Below are 20,868 nucleotides of genomic sequence, written 5' to 3' on the forward strand. Positions count from 1 at the left end.
TATCCTTGTACTGATACCCTTCCTGGCCATCCTAGCTTCCTATGCTCGGGTGTTGGTTGTTGTATTCCGGATGGGTTCAGGGAAGGGACAGAATAGAGCAGTGTCCACCTGCTCCTCACACCTGACTGTGGCCAGCCTGTTCTATGTCACTGGTCTCTGCACCTACACCCAGCCACATTCTTTGCATTCTCCTGGGAGGGACAAAGTGGTGGCTGTGGTCTACTCTATCATCACCCCTGTTCTGAACCCGTTCATCTACAGCCTGAGGAACAAGGAGGTCATGGGGGCCCTGAGGAGACACTTGGGATAATGGATGGTGACATGGGATTTTGGGTTGCCCTGTGGACTGATGCAAAGGCTGGTCTTGACGCTATCTGGGATGATTTCAGGATTGATAATCTGGTGGACGCTCATCAGCTCTTCTCACTAACGAGGCAAGAACGTGAACCTTCTCCCACACAGTGCTGCCCTAAGTTCATGGTTTGATCTGAATGTTATCTCCAGGAGAGATGGAAGGGCTTTGACTCTGGCCCTGGCATCTCTGGCTGCCTGTCAGCCTGGGTTGGCTTTCCATGGACTTTTCTCACTTTCTTCCCTGATACAGGCTGTCAGACTGTGGGATTCAGGAGTTGCCTGATATGCACTTGTCTTGCTCTGGAAGTTCTTTCTGCAGTGTAGGAGTACAATTGTAGCTGTGCATGAATTTTGCAGAAAACTGGAGTATCTTAGTTTTCCTTTGTAGATCCCAGATATTATATAATTGTGTGTGTGTGTGTGTGTGTGTGTGTGTGTATGTTATATTATGACATATTTTAAGGACAATCCTGAAAGAAATAGGGAGGGAGCCAAGTTAATTCTTGCTTTGATTCTTATGTGACTATTACCACATAAATAAGTTTTTCAGGCACCCTAAGCTGTTTAAGATGTCTTGCTGACTCACTTTATTAGTATCATTCCCCAAAACTCACTAATGACTTTGTAATTAACATCATCAATGGATCTGTCTATCAGTATGCACCCTGTCTCTTTCCATCAACACCTTTATGTTGTTCTCTCATGTTAAAATTTATGTGGATCACCCATGCTAACTTAGGATAAGGACACTTAGAGAAACGGACCCAGAATGGTTCTGCTTTAGAAATCCGTAGACAATGTCTGTATTTTGTCCATGGATAATATACAGTAAAAGCTGAGAACAATAAAAGCAGAGAGTTTATACACCAGGTTGTGTGGAAATCCAGGGTGCACCCACACTCTTAAGGAAAGGGGATGGCTATGGGGAATGAGTTGCATGAGGGAGAGCAAACAAATGGGCAGCATTCAGCATGTAAAATTAATTTAAAAATGGTAAAAAATGAATGTACTCCACAAGTTGTGTATGCATACATAGGTGGATATAATTTATTATATACATATATCATATACTAATATTAATACATACATGTCTATACAGCAATAATCAATAAAAGGATAGCAGATTGAAAATGGAAAATGTGGATGAAGTTTGAGGAAAGAAAGAGAAGAAGGAAAATAATACTACTCTATCCACTTAAAAAATACAATAAAAATTTAAAGTGAAAGGAACTTATCCAGAGATACCCTACAGAGGATGAAAATGGTGCTTTCAAAAGACACTAGTTATTTAAGAGAAAACAAAGTGTCAGGCACAGGATGCCTCCCACAAACTGTCTTAGGCACTTTCCTATTTTCAGGACCAAACACCATGGCTGTCACTGGAGAGATGGCTCAGTGTTGATGAGCACTTCCTGTTCTTCCAAAGGATCTGGGTTGAATTTCCAGTTCACAATGGCCTGTAATGTTGTTTGTAGGATATTTGACAACCTCACACCAATGCCAATAAAATAAAAGTAAAAAAATATGCATTGTGTCATCCACGAATGGCCTGCACTTGATGTAGTATTTTCCTGTAGTTAACATAACCCATAAACTTACTCTAAATTGAAAGTCTAAGGTTGCTAAGTACTCTCACCTAATGTGTCCCCCATTGCTGTCATTCAAGAGTGATCTGTCCCTACAGATTCTGATTTGAATACTCAGTCCCCAGTAGCAACGGTTTGGGGAGACTTGGAACCTTTATGAAATGGAGCCTCCATGAAGTAAGTCTGTAGGCTGGGTCCTGAGGTTGTGGTATGCTTACTGGGAGCAGATGAAATGTGACCAGCCAGCATCCTGTCCAAACCATCATGCAGTCCCTGCCTGCTGCTAGGTGTACTATCCTTTCAGCCATATTCTTCTGGGACTGCAAACCTATGAAACTTTCTCAAGGTGCTTTCACCCTACCAGGAAAAGAACCTAATACAGAAATTGGAACCAAGTGGTAGAACCATTGCTGGAAAAAATCTGACCATGAAGTTCTTGGGACTCTGGAAATGTCTTCCAGTTTGAGTAAATAATTTAGGTATTTAGGATAGAAAAACCCCACTGTGCTGGAGCAGAACGCAGTGCAACACTTAGTGGAAGCTAAGAGACAAGAATGTTGTGAGAAATGTGTGCAATGAACACCTAGCTTGTGACATTTCAGAGGAGAAAAAACTCTCCAGGGAAGTAGGGAGACACCAGCCATTCATGCACTATTATGGCCAAGAATCTGACTTCATCATGCCAATGTCCTGAGATCTCGAGTGGTGTCAGAGTAAGGATAACGGACAAATTGGTTTGGCAGAGTATAGATGTGAGGCCAAGTTTCAAGTTTATATAAAGTACACACGGGAAGCAGCTGTAGTTATCGAAGAGGTTAGTGCCATGAAACTTGGTGCTTGAATCAGTGGCAATGGAGAAAGTCTCTCGATGTCAAAACCCTACCTACCCATCAAAAGCTACAAAGTGGAAGGATACAAGTTCCCAGGAAAGAAGAAAGACTGAACTGAGTCCTTGCTCTTAGACAACAACGACCTAGAAAGATGCTTCCCTGGGGTGAGAACTAATACAGCTGTGGTCAGGTAGGACACAGCCAGGGCAGGGCAGGCTCCATGCCAAGCTGGCAGCACAATGTGGCAGAATTATAGACCTGGAGCTGTATTTGAAGGCCTGAAAGATGAAGGACTGGGGGTGGGGCATGGAGAGCAGCTGAGGTCAGGCAGTGTGTGGCGGGGTCCAAGTCCCTGCAGGAAGCTGTGAAGGTGAAGCCTAGATTGCAGTGGAGACCCCAGGATGTTGGGGATGCAGGACTGTGGGACATCCTCCAAGGAAATGTGTGCACATGGTGAGGAGCAGCCCAAGGCAGAGTCTATGTGTGCTACAGGCAGCCAAGCCAGAGCAGTGGGGCTGCCTACACCTTTGGAACTTAAGAGTGTTTCAAGTCCTAGATGCCAGACATGGAACTGTAGGTTTTGTTGTTTTTCTCTGCTGGGTTTTTATCATGCTGTGGTCCTGTCTTTCCTTACTATGCCTTCATTCCTCTTTAAGCGAGAACAAGGACTATATACAATGAAGTATTGGAGATTTAAAAAAATCTTTATTCATTTTGCATGTCAATCAAAGCCCCTCTTTTCTCATTCCCCTCCTCACACAGTCCCTCTTACCTTCTCCTCTGAGAAAGGGTAGCACCTTCTGTACAACAACCTACCCTGGCACAACAAGTCAAGGGCACATCCTCTCCCACTGAGTTCAAACAGGACAGCCCAGTTAGGGGACTAGTATCCACAGAAAGGCAACAGAGTTGGGGACAGCCACCTCTCCACTTGTTAGGGGACTAACAGGAAGACCAAGCAACATATCTGTGCTAGCCTAGCTCCAGTTCATGAATGCTCTTTGGTTGACTGTTCAGGATATGGGACTCCCCAAATGTCCAGGTTAGTTGATACTGTTGGGCTTATTGTGGAGTTCTTGTGACCTCCAGGCTCCTCCATTTTTCCCAGTCCTTTGCAAGACACCTCCAAGCTCCATTTAATGTTTCTCTGTGGGACTCTTCATCTATTTCAGTAAGCTGCTGGGTGGAGCCTTTCAGAGGACAACCTTGCTAAGCTCCTGTCTTCAGAATAACAGAGAATGATTAATTGCATCTTATTCATTGGACGGGTCTCATGTTGGACCAATTATGTAGGCCATTTCCTCAGTCTATACTCTATTTTTGTACCTGCCTCTCCTGTAGGTAGGACAGATTTTGGATCGAAGACTTTGTGAATATGAATGTATTCTGAACATCTCTCCAATAGGAGTCCTGCCTGGCTACAGGGATGCCACATCAGGCTCCATATCCAACAATGCTAGGGGGTCTCCGCTTGATTCACCCTCATAAACTCTCAGGAGCATCCCCTATCCCAGGTCTCTGGCACATCCTAGAGATGTCCCCTCCCAGGCTGTGATTTTCATTCACTCTTCTGGCCCTCTCTCCCCACACCTGAGCACCCCCATTCCTGTTCTCATCTCTCCCACACAGTTTACTCTATAGGCACACGTCTGTGAGGAGCTGTCCGAGGAGCTGTCCTCACAGATGTGAGGAGCTGTCCTCACATACTCCATTACAAGATGGCACCGGCATCCGGCAGAACGCACCTAGTAAAAAGGGCAATACGCAGGCGCCTGGTAACTTCTCTACTCAAAGGGACACATACGTTTTGGTACGCATCTGGCATAATTGGCAGCCACCAGTCGAGAGTGACACGTCTTCCAGGCGAGGATAGTTTTATATAAGGTATGGTTATTCCTCACTCGGCGTCTCCGCATTGTAAGCTTATGCTCTCCCTCTCAAGACGCATTAAAGCTTTTTCTGCAGAAGGATCCTGTGTGTGCCGCGTCGTTCCTGCTGGCGAGACGTAGCGCGGGACACACGTCCAACAATTATTTCATTTCCCCTTCTGTGTGAGATTCTAGCATCCTCCCTTGGGCCCTCTTTGTTATTTAGCTTCTTTGGGTTTGTGGATGGTAGCAGGGGCATCCTGTAATTTATAGCTAATATCCACTTATACTTTAGTACATACGTGTCTTTTCTGGCCTGGGTTACCTCACTCAGGATATTTTCTAGTTCCATCAATTTGCCTGCAAATTTCATGATGTCCTTACTTTTTAGTGTCTGAGTAGTATTGTGTAAATTATCCACATTTTTCTTATCCTTTCTTTGGTTGAGGGAAATCAAGGTTGTTTCCAGTTGCTGGCTATTGCAAATAAAGTTGCTATGAATGTAATGGAGCAGGTGTCCTTGTGGTAGAGTAGAGCATCTTTTGGGTGTATGTCCATCCAGCAATTGTATGGTATAGCTTGGTCATGAGGTAGAACTATTAGTAATGTTCTGAGAAAGCAACAGCTTGATTTCCAGTGTGGTTGTTCAAGTTTTCCCTCCCAACAGGAATATAGGAATGTTCCCCTTAGTGCACATCCTTGCCAGCATGTGCTGTCACTTGAATTTTGATCTAAGCCATTAAATGTCTTTGCCATTAGAGATTTCTCTGTTGAGAGTTCTCTGTTTAGCTCTGTACCCCATTATTAATTGGGTTATTCTCTTTGTTGGTGTCTGAATTCTGGAGTTCTTTAAATATTTCGGTTGTTGGATGTAAGGTTGGTTAAAATCTTCCCAAGACAAAGCCTTTTGTCTTACAGAACTTTTCATTTTCATGAGGTGCCATTTGTTAATTGTTGATCTCTGTGCCTGAGCTATGGGTGTTCTGTTCAGGACTTTTCATGTACCAATGAGTTCAAGAATATTTCCTTCCTTCTATTCTATTAGATTTAGTGTATCTGGTTTTATGTTGGGGCCTTTGAACAACTTGAACTTGAGTTTTGAGCAGGGTGGTAAATATGCATCTATTTGCATTCTTCTATGTGTAGCATTCCAGTTAGATCAGCACCATTTGTTGAAGAGGGTTTCTTTTTTTCAGTGTATGGTTTTTGGATCTTTTGTTCCAAAGTGTGTTGGCATATTTCTGGATCTTTAATTTGATCCCATTGTTTCTATACCAATACCATACAGTTTTTATTACTACTACTTTGTAGTATGTCGTTATATAGGAGATGGTAATATCCACAGATTTTTTTTTATTGTACAGGCTTGTTTTGGATTTAGTTTGTGAGTATTTTAAAGAGTATTTTTCCATCAATGCTCATAAGAGGAGTTTGTCTTAAATTGTCTTTCTTTATTGAGTCTGGATTTTTTGTTTTTTTCCATATAAAGTTGAGAATTGCTCTTTCAACATCCATAAAGGACTGTATGAGTATTGATTGGAATAACATTGAACCTTAAATTGCTTTTGTAAGATGGCCATTTTCTACTTTGTTAATCCTACTCTGACTCATGAACATGGAAGATCTTTCTATCTTCTGATATCTTCTTTAATTTCATTCATCAGAAACTTAAAGTTCTTATCATATAGGTCTTTCATTTGCTTCAATAGACTAAAACATTTTGTGTTATTTGTGGCTATTATGAAGGATGTTCTTTGCCTGATTTCTTTCTCAGACCCTTTGTTGTTTGTATAAAGAATGGCTAAGGATATTTTAAGTTAATTTTGTATCCAGCCACTTTCCTGAAGGTGTTTATCAGCTGCAGGAGTTCTCTGCTAGAATTTTGGGAGTCATGTACACACACACACACACACACACACACACACACACACACACACACGATAATATCACCTATGAAAAGTGATATGTTGCTTTCTTCCTTTCAAATTTGTATATGTTTGATCTCCTTTAGGTGTGTTATTGCTCTAAGTTAGAACTACACGTAATATATTGAATAGATACTCAGAGAGTATACAGCCTTGTCTTTTCCCTGACTTTAATGGAATTGCTTTTAAATTTCTCTCCATTCAATTTGATGATGGCTATTGGCTTGTTGCGTATTACCTTTATTATGTTTAGTTATGTGCCTTGAATTCCTAATCTCTCTAAGTCTTATAATATAAAAGGAATTTTGTTAGCATCTAATAGCTTTTTCAGCATCTAATGAGATGGTCATGTTGTTTTCTTTCAGTTTGCTTATGTGATGGATGTTCATATATTAAATCACTCCTATATCCTTGGGATGAAGCCTACTTGCTCATGATGGATGATGTTTTTTATTTGTTTTTGGATTTGGTTTGCAAGTATTTTAAAGAGTGTTTTTCCATCAACGCTCATAAGAGGAGTTCATTTTTTTTTTTTATTAACTTGAATATTTCTTATATACATTTCGAGTGTTATTCCCTTTCCGGTTTCCGGCAAACATCCCTTCCCCCCCCTTCCTTATGGGTGTTCCTCCCCCATCCTCCCCCCAACAGTCTAGTTCACTGGGGTTCAGTCTTAGGGATCCAGGGCTTCCCTTCCACTGGTGCTCTTACTAGGATATTCATTGCTACCTATGAGGTCAGAGTCCAGGGTCAGTCCATGTATAGTCTTTAGGTAGTGGCTTAGTCCCTGAAGCTCTGGTTGCTTGGCATTGTTGAGCCCCTTCAAGCTCTTCCAGTTCTTTCTCTCTGATTCCTTCAACGGGGGTCCTATTCTCAGTTCAGTGGTTCGCTGCTGGCATTCGCCTCTGTATTTGCTGTATTCTGGCTGTGTCTCTCAGGAGCGATCTACACTTCTGCACTTCTTTGCTTCATCCATCTTGTCTAATTGGGTGGCTGTATATATATGGGCCACATGTGGGGCAGGCTCTGAATGGGTGTCCCTTCAGTCTCTGTTTTAATCTTTGCCTCTCTCTTCCCTGCCAAGGGTATTCTTGTTCCCCTTTTAAAGAAGGAGTGAAGCATTCACATTTTGATCATCCGTCTTGAGTTTCATTTGTTCTAGGCATCTAGGGTAATTCAAGCATTTGAGCTAATAGCCACTTATCAATGAGTGCATACCATGTATGTCTTTCTGTGATTGGTTAGCTCACTCAGGATGATATTTTCCAGTTCCAACCATTTGCCTAAAATTTCATAAAAGTCGTTGTTTTTGATAGCTGAGTAATATTCCATTGTGTAGATGTACCACATTTTCTGTATCCATTCCTCTGTTGAAGGGCATCTGGGTTCTTTTCCAGCTTCTGGCTATTATAAATAAGGCTCACGATGAACATAGTGGAGCACGTGTCTTTTTTTATATGTTGGGGCATCTTTTGGGTATATGCCCAAGAGAGGTATAGCTGGATCCTCAGGCAGTTCAATGTCCAATTTTCTGAGGAACCTCCAGACTGATTTCCAGAATGGTTGTACCAGTCTGCAACCCCACCAACAATGGAGGAGTGTAAGAGGAGTTCATCTTAAATACTCTTTCTTGGTTGAGTCTTTATGTGGATTATGTATCAAGGTGACTGTGGCCTCATAGAATGAGTTTGACAATGTTCTTTCTGTTTCTGTTTTGTGAAATAGTTTGAGGAGTATTGGTATTAGCTCTTCTTTGAAAGTCTGGTAGTATTCTATGCTGAAACCATCTGGGCCTGGGTATATTTTTGGTTGGGGCACTTTTAATGACTGCTTTTAGTTCCTTAAGGGTTATAGGAATATTTAGATAGTTTATCTGATCTTGATTTAACTTTGGCAAGTGGAATCTATGCAAATATCATCCATTGAACTTAGATTTTCTAACTTTGTAGAGTACAAGCTTTGAAGTAATGATTCTTGTATTTCCTCAGTGTATGTTGTTATGTCCCCTTTCCTTTCTAATTATATTAATTTGAATATCATCTCTCTGATTTTTAGTTAGTTTAACTAAGGGTTTGTCTATCTCCTTGATTTTTTCAGAGAACCAACTCTGCTTTCACTGATTCTTTGTATCATTCTCTTTGTTGCTGATGGATTGGTTTAAGCCCAGAGTTTGTTATTTTCTGCCATATCCTTCACTTGTATATGTTTGCTTCATTTTCTTCTAGAGCGTTTAGGGGTGGTGTTAAGTTGGTAGTATGAGATCTATTCAATTTCTTTAGGAAGGTTCTTAATGCTATAATCTTTCCTCTTAGCACTGCTTTCACTGTGTTCCATATGTTTGGGTATGTTGTTCCTTCATTTTCATTGAAGTCTAGAAAGGCTTTAATTTCTTTTTGACCCAGTGGTCACTAAGTAGAGAGTTTTTTTTTTTTTTTTACTTTTTATGAATTTGTAGGCTTTCTGTTGTTTCTGTTGTTGTTGAAGTCTAGCTTTACTTCATGGTGATCTGGTAAGATGGAAGGAGTTGTCTGTATCTTCTTGTATCTGTTGAGGCTTGCTTTGAGATTGATTATATGGTTCATTTTGGAGAAGGTTCTGTGAGATGCTTATAAGAAGTTATATTCTTTTGTATTTGGGTAAAATGTTCTGTATATATCTATTAGGTCTACTTGATTCATAATGTCAAGTAGTTTCATTATTTATTTGTTTAGCATGTGTTTTAATGACCTGTCCATTGGTGATATTGGGGAATTATTGTCTCCCACTATTAATGTATAAAGTTTTGTGTGTGATTGAAACTTTAGTAATGTTTCTTTTATTAATGTGTGTGATAGATGCATTTGAGGCAAAGATGTTCACAATTAGAAATCATCATGGGGAATTATTCCTTGATAAATATGAAGTGTCCTTTCTCATCTCTGCTTAGTTTTGGTTGAAAGTATATTTTATTAGATATTAGAATGGCTACTCCAGCTTGATTCTTGGGTCCTTTTTTGCCTGGAAATCCTTTTTCCAAATCTTTAGACTGAGCTAGTGTTTATCTTTGTTGCTGAGGTATGCTTCTTGTATGCAGCAGAATGATAGATCCTGTTTAAACATCCATCCTGTTAGCCTGTGGGGATTTTTTGGGGGATGGGGTGGGGATTGAGTCCATTGATGTTGAGAGATATTAATGACCAATGATTCTTAAGTCATGTAATTCTGATGTTGTTGGAGGTAGTCTGTGTATAGGTGTGTTTGTTTGACAGAGAGAGAGAGAGAGAGAGAGAGAGAGAGAGGGAGAGATTTTCTTCTTTTGTTTTTTCTAGTGTGAAATTATTCATGACTCATGTCTTTTGGGTGTAATTACCCTCCTTGTGTTGGAGTAATCAGTAGGGCTTGATTAGTGAAAGATAATGTTTAGATTTCATTTTGTCATGGAATATCTTGGTTGTTGGGTATAGCAGGCAGGGCTGACATCTGCGGACTCTTAGGGTCTTCAAGACATCTTCCCATCTTCCATCTTTGTTTTGTACATTTACTATATAGCAAGATTTTCTTTTGTCGTCCAATCTATTTGTTACTCTGTAACCTTCTTGTATGTTTAATACCCATCTCTTTCTTTCTCTTAGGGAAATTTTCATCAATAATTTTGTTGAAGTTTTCATAGTGTCCCAAATTTCCTGGATATGTTCTGTTAGAAAATTTTAGATCTGGTATTTTTTTGAAAGATTTATTGATTTACAACTGAAATTCTTTATTTCATCTGGTTTTTTAAAACATTTATGTATGTATATATGTATGTATGTATGTATGTATGTATGTATGTATGTATGTATTTACTTACTTACTTATTATAAGTACACTGTTGCTGTCTTCAGACAAACCAGAAGAGGGCATTAGATCCCATTACAGATGGTTGTGAGCCACCATGTGGTTGCTGGGATTTGAAGTCAGGACTTCTGGAAGAGCAGCCAGTATTCTTAACCACTGAGTCATCTCTCCAGCCCCCTATTTCATCTGTTGTACTCTGTTGGTGATGCTTTTAACTGTATTTCCTGTCCTCTTTCCCAGATTTTCCATCTCCACGATTCCCTCAGTTTTTTTTTTTTTTATTGTTTCTATTTCTGTTTTCAAGTCTTGAACAGTTTTGGTCATTTCCTTCACCAATTTGCTTATATTTTTCTAATTTTATTTACATTTTTTCATTTTCTCTTTAAGGGCCTCTACTTATTTGGTTGTATTTTCCTGTATTTCTTTACAGGATTTATTTGTTCCCTCTTTAAAGGCCACTATGATCTTCATAAGATTAGATATTTATTCATTTTCTTGTGCTTCATGTATGTTAGGACATCCATGGCTTGCTGTAGTAGGATATCTGGGTTATGGTTGGGCTACATTGCCCTGGCTTTTGTTTACAGTGTTCTTAGATTGGCCTTTAACTCTATTTGTCCCTGTTGTTGGCAGGCCTGCTAGTCCCAGTTGACAACATTCCTCTGTGATTGTAAGTAGAGCTACTAGTTCCTGGAGGCAATGGGTCTCTGTGATTGCAGGCGAAGCTGGTGGTCCCAGGTAGCAGCAGGCTTCCAGATATGTGGTCCCTGATGTCTGCAGGCCTCTGCAATTGTAGGCAGATCTATGAACTGGAAGTTGGATTGTAGAGGGCAGCCCTCATGGCTTCTAGGATTGCTGGTGTACACAATAAACAGGGGATTGTGGTGTGGGAATCTCACATTGTTGTACTGAGTAGCAGTAGATCTCCTGAGATGCAGACAGGGCTGTGGCTCAGAGAATGGACGGCAGATCTGGGATTGCAGGTAGAAGTATGGACAGGAAGATAAAGAACAGAGGGGATAGGGCAATCCTTGATGCATTGGAAATATTAATTTGGCTTTTTCCTGTTTTGTTTCTTTTCAATAGGAAACCATAACTAAGAAATTGACTTGTGAGAAGTCCTCGGTCCTGACAAGGTTGGACTACTAGTGCAGGGGATTGTCAGGGGGGCGGTAAGGGAGTGGTGGATGCAGGGGAACACCGTTATGGGGGAGGGGGAAGGAGAAAGGTTAGGGGACTTAGGACTGGAAAGCAGGAAAGGGAATAACATTTGAAATGTAAATAAAGGGCTGGAGAGATGGCTCAGTGGTTAAGAGCACTGACTGCTCTTCCAGAGGTCCTGAGTTCAAATCCCAGTGACCACATGGTGGCTCACAACCATCTGTAAAGAGATCCGATGCCCTCCTCTGGTGTGTCTGAAGACAGTTACAGTGTACTCATATAAAATGAAATGTAAATAAAGAAATATATCCAATAAAAATAAATTACATATAAAAAAGAAACTGCCTGCATTTCATGAGAGTCTCAACTTTGGGCTTTTCAAAGTATTGGTGACTGTTAAAGACTATGGGGATTTTGATGCTGAACAAAAAACACTTTGCATTAATAGATGGCATATGAGAACCAGGCATGGACTATGGAAGTTTGAATAAGAAATGTTCCCCCAAAGTCTCACATGATTAAGTACTCAGTGCCCACATGGAGGTGCCCTTTCAAAACATTGTGGGATCTTCAAAAGGAAGAGCCTAACTGGAACAAGTGGGTCACTGGGAACATGTTGGTGGATGGTTTCATGCAATGTGTATTCCGATGCTGATTTATAGGCCCAGACATCTGGCTGCAGACTGGAAGATAACTTGCTTAGCCATGACCAGGGTCTATTTTATGGAAAAATTGTTTTCACCATCAAAGATTGGTTAATAAAGTTCTGATCAGGAAATTAGCCATGCAAAGGAAAATGTGGCAGGACTTCCAATCCCAGGGTACCAAGGACAGAGACAGAGTATAAAAGGACCAGAAGAGGCATAGAGAAACCAACTGAAAAGAAATAGAGGATTTGTCATGAAGTAACGATAAGAGAGCAACCATGAGGACACATATGGACAAGAGGGGGTCAGGGCATAACCAGATGCAGGTAAAGGGCATTTGTTTGGGTATTAGCAGCCTAGACAGGTTCGAATAGCTCAGAGCCAAGATTAGGCTTGCAGCTTTTTATTAAAAATACAGGGATATATAACTGCCTGGAGCAGAGCATAGAAATGCTAACAATTACTTAGGAGCAAAAAGCTGTAGAAAACCCCTGAAAGAATTATTACTGCATAAATGAGTTTTGGGGTGTGCAACTTGGCCACAGTTCATGTTCTCTGCTTTGCTTCCTGAGTATGGCCTTCTGCCCATACCACTGTGCTTTCTCTTTAAGATGCCATGTCTGTCCCACCTTGATGGTCTGTATCCTTCTGGGGCTGTGAGCCAAAATTCACCCTTCCTCCCTTAGGCTGCTTTGTCAGTGTGACACTGTGTGAGCAAAGGTTCATGCTCCTGATCAGTCAGTGAGACAAGCTGATGATGTTTAGTATGAATTTGAACACAGATGTGTCAGTCATTCTGCCATGGAAAGGTTTAACCCTTTAAAGTAACTCATCAACGCACCCAGGATCTGAACAAATGGTGCAACTAGGGACATGGAAATAACAATTTTCTCCCATGAAAAGTTAAAGGAAAATGAGTCAACAGTAGAATTAAATGTACAATTATATTATACAAATTATATTATACAAATACTTTTTGTATATTAGAAATGCAATAGAATCTTGTGCATATCAGGAATATGATGGACTCTAATTGTGGAATAATCTTAGTTTGAAAAACTGAAGTCAAAACAAGACAGATGTATTTCCATACCCAAGAAGGAACCCTGTGACTCTGCCAGGTCTTGCTCCTTCAGGGGGAGATTTTGCTAGACTACCATACCTGTGCTCCCATGCCAGAACACTGAGACCCAGCCCTTATCCCTAAAACTGTGAGATGGTTACATTCTGGAGTGCCTGGGTAACTTGACTGCACTCACTTTCACAATGCACATGTTTTAAAAGCAATACCTCAAAATTATTCTAGCCTGGAATAAATCAAAATCAGAACATGAGCCAACAAGAAAAGGATGCAGTGTGCTGTACAAGGTGGTGCCAATCAGACGTACCTGAACCAGCAGGGTGGGATGACTTGTGTCTTCTCACCAACTCTCGCTCAGTTCTCTTCACTTCAGGGCTTCACTGGCTGCAGGTTGCCTTGACAGCTGAAGAAATGAACTGGGGACCAACCTTCTGTTTCCCACCCACCTCAGCCTTGCACATGGCAGAGTACGATGGGCACTTTCCTCCAGATGTATAGGGACATGGGGTTTGTGTCATATCCTAGGATAACCCATTCAATAATGACTGTGGTCTATACAGCCTCTTTGTTGTCAATAAATCTCTCTAGAAATTTTGCAGGGATCAGACCTGCAAAGGCTGACTGACTGACAGTTCACCCCCAATAAGAGACAGTGAGTAGATAGTACACTTATGCCTTCCTCAATGGCCTTTTAAATGTCAGCTGCTGAGAGGACCAGTCTTGTCCCACAATTTAAAAATTTAAGATATAAAGAATAGTTGATAATTTAGTAGGAGGGGCTGTATACTCTCCCTCTTTTAGTCTTCCAAGTTGGTTTTTTATGGTTAAATGGGCTTGTTCTACAATTGCTTGACCTTGAGAATTGTAAGGGATACTGGTTTTATGAAGGACGCTGAAATAAGCACAAAATTGTTGAAATGTTTTGCTGGTATATACTGGTCCATTATCAGGTTTTATTTGCCTAGGCACATTCATAAGAGGCAAAAGGCTTGTAAACAATGGTCATATCTTTGATCTTTTTCTCCACTGTGAGACAGAAGGACAAGATCAATCCTGAATCGTATCTATGGACACATGGACATATTTCAATTTCCCAAAAAGAAGGAGTACATGTGACATCCATGTTAAATATCATTGGGCATCAATCCTCTAGTGATTGACACTAGACTGATGTGAAGGCATCTGAACAGGAGCACTGATATGCGAACAGCTGCTCCTTGGTGCATCCTGTCCGATGTTTTTAAAGATTGTGAATTTATAGAAATTTTCTATGTAATTGAAGGCCAAATCATAAGAATCAAGGGAGCTACAGCTATAAATCAGGCCTAGCTACACAGCAGCAAAGCAGCATGCCTTCTGCCAAGGGGCCAGGCAATCCAGAATGACCTCTGATATGCCCTACATAAAATAGGGCTCTCTGCGTCGCTACAATAGCGCCTGCACTTGCAAAAGACAAAACAAATAGGAGACACAGGAGCAACATATGCAGCGAGTTTCAAAGGTAAAATAATATTAGATACATAAACACTATCAGTATAAATATTGCACGGTCTTTCAGGAAACAAGTGATAGCATGGAAGAGCTACTTTTAATTCGCCAATTGTGCTGAGGTGAATCAAGCATCATTTTCCACTTTTGCCCTCTGAAAAGAACCACAGCGTATCCCTTAGAAGAACCATCAGTGAAAACTAATCTAGCTTTACTTAAAGGCTGATTTTTGACTATAGAGGAAAAGAATCACAGGGATGTAACTCAGCTGACAAATTTTATTTTCAGGATAATGGTTATCAATTGACTGGTAGTAGAACATGGAAAATAGACCAATCATCAAAAGTTCAAATCAAATTATTTTGCCTGTTCTTGATCGTAAGGTAGAATAATAAATTTAGGCTCTACCCCAAAGACCTGAATACTCATTTTTTGAGCCTTAAAAAGTAATTGCACCACTGCCTGGTAATAGGCCATCACCACCTTGGCTGGAGAGACCTGAGAATGGACCCATAATAGGGGACCATCCTGCCAAAAAAGTCCAGTTGGGGAATGTGAGGATGCAAAAATAATCAAGAAAAAGGGCTTGTTATAATCAATATAATTAAGATGAGCTTTCTCCAAAGCATCTTGTACTAGGTCTAAACACTTATGGCCTTCAGTGTTAAAAGTTCTTAAGGAAGTTGGAGAAGATCTCTCCCTTCAAAATTTCAAATAACGGTTTTAGCTGTCCTGTACCAAGATGTAATGAGGTGAGCCAATTTATATCTCCTAGTAATTTTTGGAAATCATTTTAAGGGTTTTTCAATTTTATCTAATCTAATTTATCAATAAATAATGGTTTATTCCCTTTGCAGTATTGAGTGTCTAAATGATAGAGGAAATTCTGTTGTATTTTCTCAGGGGCAAGGACCAATCCTGCTGATTGCAAATCCTCCCGAAGGTCTGCAAAGGCCTCTAGTACCTCAGTTTTATTGGGCCCTGACAGTAAGATATCACCCATGTAATGAAAAATATACAACCAGGACATCTATCCCTAAGGGGCCTTAGGGCAGCAACATAAATTTGACAAATGGTGGGGCTATTAGCCATACCCTGGTAAAACTACCCAATGAAAGCGATGGGCGGTTCATGAGTAGTTGAAGGCACACTGGAGAGCCATCTTTTACAATCTTTAGAACACCAGAGATAGTAAAAAGCAATCTTTTAAATCAATAATTAACATGAACCAAGATTTAGGAATTGCTACAGGGAGGGAAGGCTAGGTTGTGTGGCCCCATAGGTTCCATAGTCTTATTGACTTTCTAGATCTTGCAAAAAGACGTTTTCCTGATTTTTCTTGATCCAAAGATAGAGTATTCCAGGGAGATGTAGATGAACTATATGTCTGCTTCAAGTTGTTCCTGCACTAAAGATGGGCAGCCTCCAATTTCTTTTGATAAGGACCACTGCCTAACCCACACTGGTTTATTAGAATTCCATGTAATGGGTAAAGTTTGAATGCTTGAGGCTGTTTAGCAGTGGCCCTTAAGATAAATTCCCCAGGCTACTTTGTCCCAAGGATGGTGTATAATCTGTTTTCTCATTAATACTGTGGGATTTTCCTGGGCCACCAGTCCCCTACCTGGGTTCCTCCCCACTTCATCATTGTTTGAAGGCAGGTTGTGTCAAGACGGCTCCCATATCACAGAAACACCCTTCCCCATAGATTAACAGGACTATCATCGATGATAAAGGTTGAAATATCCCATATGTCCCTTTCTAGTCTTTTCATTTAGTATTTTACTACTCCTAAGGGGCTGAAGCAGTGTAATTCCTGCAGTAAATTTATTAGTAGTCCAATGTGCCTTGTTAAACTCTTGAAATGACTGTGAGTCTGCTCCGGTAATAATATTCCCTTGAAGGCCTTGCCTTTAATCCACAAGTCAATGCTTGACGCTCTGCAAGAAGCCCAAAAGCTAATACCAGTGGGCAAATCCTTGATTCCCTCTGCTGAATTTCTACTGGATTATCAGTGTTGAATTGAGGGAATAATATAAGCTGAGCTATACGGTCTCCCTGGGGGATAACTATCACACCCCTTACGACAGAGACCATGATTTTAATTTCTCCTGTGTAATCAGCATCGACAACCCCAGGCAGTATTCTAATTCCCTTCAAGAGGGCACTACTGCGTCCTAAAAGAAGGCCCAAACTGCCAAAAGGCAGTGGCCCATATACCCCAGTCCCTAAGGCTTGAGGACCCATTTGAGGTGTTAACACTGCCCTGCTGGAGGAACAGAGGTCTAATCCCGCACTTTCCGGGGTGCCTCTGATAAGGTCTTGGACGTAAAGGGGTTGTTTTGAGGGGGGAAACGAATTGGATGTGAGGTGGCAGTATTCATGGCTCCGTACACTCTGGTTTGGGGGCCCCGGAGCGGGCCCTGTCACCCGTTTCCCGACAGTGGGAGAGGGCGCCCCTCAACATCCATCTTGGAGCGGCATTCGTTCCTCCAATGATGACCTTTACGGCATTGCGGGCACAGTCCTGGTCCATTAATAACCTTATTCTTAGGACATTCTCTTCTAAAGTGCCCCACCTGCCCACAGGAGAAGCATGTCTTGCTTCTGTGGTCCCCCTTTTGAATGGCAGCTGCCATCACCTGGCCCATATGATAAACTCCGTCAATTTCCTTGCAAACCTTGATATAATCATTTAGGCTTTTAGATCTATGAGGCCGAATAGCCTCCTTGCAATACTTATTAGCATTCTCAAAAGCCAATTGTTTCACTACAGGCATAGCAGTATCTGTATCCCCAGAGAGCTTCCCTGCCAATTGTAACAATCTGTCTACAAATTCTTGGAAAGGTTCTGATGGCCCCTGAATAACCCTTGACAGCTGATCTCCTGCTGCCTTATTGGGAAGGGACTTCCAAGCTCTGATGGCCGCTGTGGCAATTTGAAGATATACAGCAGGATCATAGTTAATCTGTATATGTAAAGGAGCATATTGACCTGTGCCAGTTAACATTTCCAAATTTCTATTGCCCTGGCCAGCCTGGGCATTAAGCCTGGCAGTGGCAAGACATTGTTCTTGATATTCACTCCTCCACAAAAGATAATCCCCACTGCTGAGTACTGCGTGGCAAAGCTGTTGCCAATCACTAGGTGTCAAGTTGGAATTGGTGTAGGACTCGAGCATGGCCATAGTGAAGGGAGCTAGGGCTCCATAGGACGATACTGCTTCTTTAAGGGCCTTCAACTCCTTAAATGAGAGTGCAATGTGCTGTCGAACCATCTGATCTGGATGGCCAGGATTAGGGACCTCCATGACTGGATAAATATTTTTACTTCTTGAGGGTCGGAATATTACTCCCCTAAGGGGAGATTCAGAAGCTACAATTCTCCGTTCCTCATCAAAGAGATAATCATCATAAGCAGGGGTTAGCAAGGGCTCCAGCGGAGGGAATAACTCCTCTCTTCCTTTTTTTCTTTGATTCCGACATTTTCTCAATTTCCCCCTCAATTTCTCAATCTCCCTGTCCAATGTTATCTCCTCATCTGCATCAGACTCATAGGAAGTTGAATCAGAGTCACTGCTGTCCCTACAAATTGACTCTTTAGTATGTTCATCCTGTGCAGTCCCAAATGTCCTTTCAATTTTCATCATCTGTTCTTTGACCCTCGCATTTTCACTAAGTAAAGCATCCTTCACTAATCTCCATAAGGAAAAGGTAGCAATTGGAATGCTCTCTGATCCCCCATCTTGGAGGGCCTTCTGTAAATCCCTTTTAACCTGTTTCCAATCTGGAATATTCAAACCGCCACTAGCTATAAACCAAGGACTGACTTGTTCTATAGTTTTAACAAAATCTTGGGCTGTCTTTACCTTAATACCAGTACCTTGTTGTTTGAGTAAACTTACAAGCTGATCTACGACTAATACCGAGGAACTTGTGGTTCCCATGGCTAAGACAAAACCTTTGTAGCGCTACTTACTTCCAGTTTTGCCCCGTGGTTGCCGCTTGTCCCCAATACGTTCCGCTTCCTTGTCGACCGGCCTTTTGGAACGATCTGGTCAGTTGGTTCTCTCCCAATCTCGGTGGAACCTCCAGGTGTCGGCGCATGCGCCGCCAGTGTTGAATATCGGGTGTAGGTCTGCGGGATTGAAATAAATCAAGTACATGGATCACCAGTTTTCAGCGTGGGCCCCCTGTCAACAATATCTGACTTTAAGAATATAGCAGTGTGGGAAGATGGTCATGTACCTTTAGATGTCTCAGGAACTGAAAGTTCAGAGATGGAAACGTCTCACACTACCATGATCCTGATGAACTCAAGGGCTGCGATGAACTCAACTGCTGCAGCCATTAGTTCCCAGCAAATAGGAGAGAAATCAATTGCAGCTACTAAGAGCATGACTGTTCCAGAAAAGCCTTTCCCCCATTTTGGGAAAGTTTTGTTTAGCATGATTCAGAATAGTAGTGACTCTTTTAGAAAGACCATGGATAAGTTCCAACAAGTTGAGCAAACTTATCAAGAGTTAACTAGAAGGAAAAGAGAAACTAATGTTGAGCAAGAAATGAAAGAAATGGGGCTGGAGAGATGGCTCAGTGGTTAAGAGCACTGACTGCTCTTCCAGAGGTCCTGAGTTCAATTCCCAGCAACCACATGGTGGCTCACAACCATCTGTAATGGGATCTGATGCCCTCTGAAGATAGCTACAGAGTATCATATAAATAAATAAATCTTAAAAAAAAAAGAAATGAAAGAAATTATAGAATGGTTACAAAAGTTTCCATATTATTCTGAGGGGCCATAAACATAGAGTTTAAACTTTATTAAAATAAAGGTAAATGTTGAATTCGTATCTGGTGCCCCCAAGTCTGACAGTAAAACTACAGTCTTCTAAACTATTGTCTGCGGCTGAGAACTGTTTCCTGGACTGTGCGTTCAGCTCTCCTCCTTGCAAGGGACATTTGGTGGGGTGATGAATAAGAGCTGGATGATTGCCAATTATGATGTACCTGTTCTAACTGCTAAGTCTATGCCAAGAAGTAAAGCTTTTCGCAGCAGCACACCCCTCGAGTTTGTGTCTGTCTGTCGTACGCACGGAATCCGTTCCCTACCTGAAATCCAAGCCTTGGTCCCTCTGCTGACACACTCCCCTGGGTGGTCTGTGGCACAGGGGCTGCCTGGTGTGAGTGCCAAGCCCCTCTTCAGGAGCAGGTGGCCTGTTTTTAACCACCGAGCCTTCTCTGCCGTCCCCAAACTTTTATCTTCGCCAGATCTTGCTGGACGGTAACGTTCTATAACCCAAAGACTGACGTGAGGCCAAGCCCCTCCCCAACCATAATAGCGTGGGTGCAGGCACAGGCGAATGCATGCATGCATGAGTGCACACATAGCATAGGAGCAGTGCATACAAAACTGACGAAACCAAGTCTCCCTCAGCGCGTCCAACCGCCAAAGCTTGTGAACCGAAACCCAGAATGACAAAAGGGCAAAAAGGGCAGCCAGAACCCAGGAGAGAACGGGCTGCCTCTGATGGGGCCTACAACATCCAAAGTGCACAGGACAGCCCTATTCCAACAGTAAACCGCTCACGGAGTCATGCTTTTCCCTCAAAAGGACACACAATCCACTTAGGCCCATCCTTGCTTGTGACTTTGTTTTTAAAAACAGGGTCTGGATCAGCTTAGCCTTGAACTCATAGAGATCCATCCTTTTTTACCAGGATCAAAGCTATGCACCGCAGAAGTTCGGTGGCAGGCCAGGCCTTTGATCCCACCACTTGGGAGGCAGAGGCAATCTCAAAGAACAAAACAAAACAAACAAAAGCTCTGTGCCACCACACCTAGCATTAGGTAGGTCCTTCTAGAAAAAAGGATTTCACTGTTATGTATGCAACGGCATCTGTGAGAGTGTGTGCATGTATGTGTCTGAGTATGTGTGTGACTGTGTGTGTGTATGTGTGCATGAGAGTGTGTATGTGTGAGTATATGTGTATGCATGTGTCTGGAGTGTGTGTATGTATGTGTGAGTGTGTGTGTATATGTGTGTGTATGTGTGTAAGTGTATGTGAGTGTGCGTGTGTGTATGTGTGTGAATATATGTGCATGAGTGTGTGTCTAT

At 41.7% G+C, this 20,868-nt stretch overlaps 1 protein-coding gene across 1 annotated transcript in view; it reads left to right on the forward strand.

Annotated features, from left to right (window-relative positions):
* Positions 1 to 310, forward strand: part of LOC116910119 (olfactory receptor 2AK2-like) — a 921-nt gene extending 611 nt beyond the window's left edge. Inside the window, exon 1 of the mRNA XM_032913952.1 lies at positions 1 to 310. This exon is cut by the window's left edge and continues 611 nt beyond it. Coding sequence (XP_032769843.1) covers positions 1 to 310 — 310 coding nt within the window.
* Positions 311 to 20,868: the final 20,558 nt, after the last annotated feature.

This window comes from Rattus rattus, chromosome 9 (assembly GCF_011064425.1).
Source record: "Rattus rattus isolate New Zealand chromosome 9, Rrattus_CSIRO_v1, whole genome shotgun sequence".
NCBI lineage: Eukaryota > Metazoa > Chordata > Mammalia > Rodentia > Muridae > Rattus > Rattus rattus.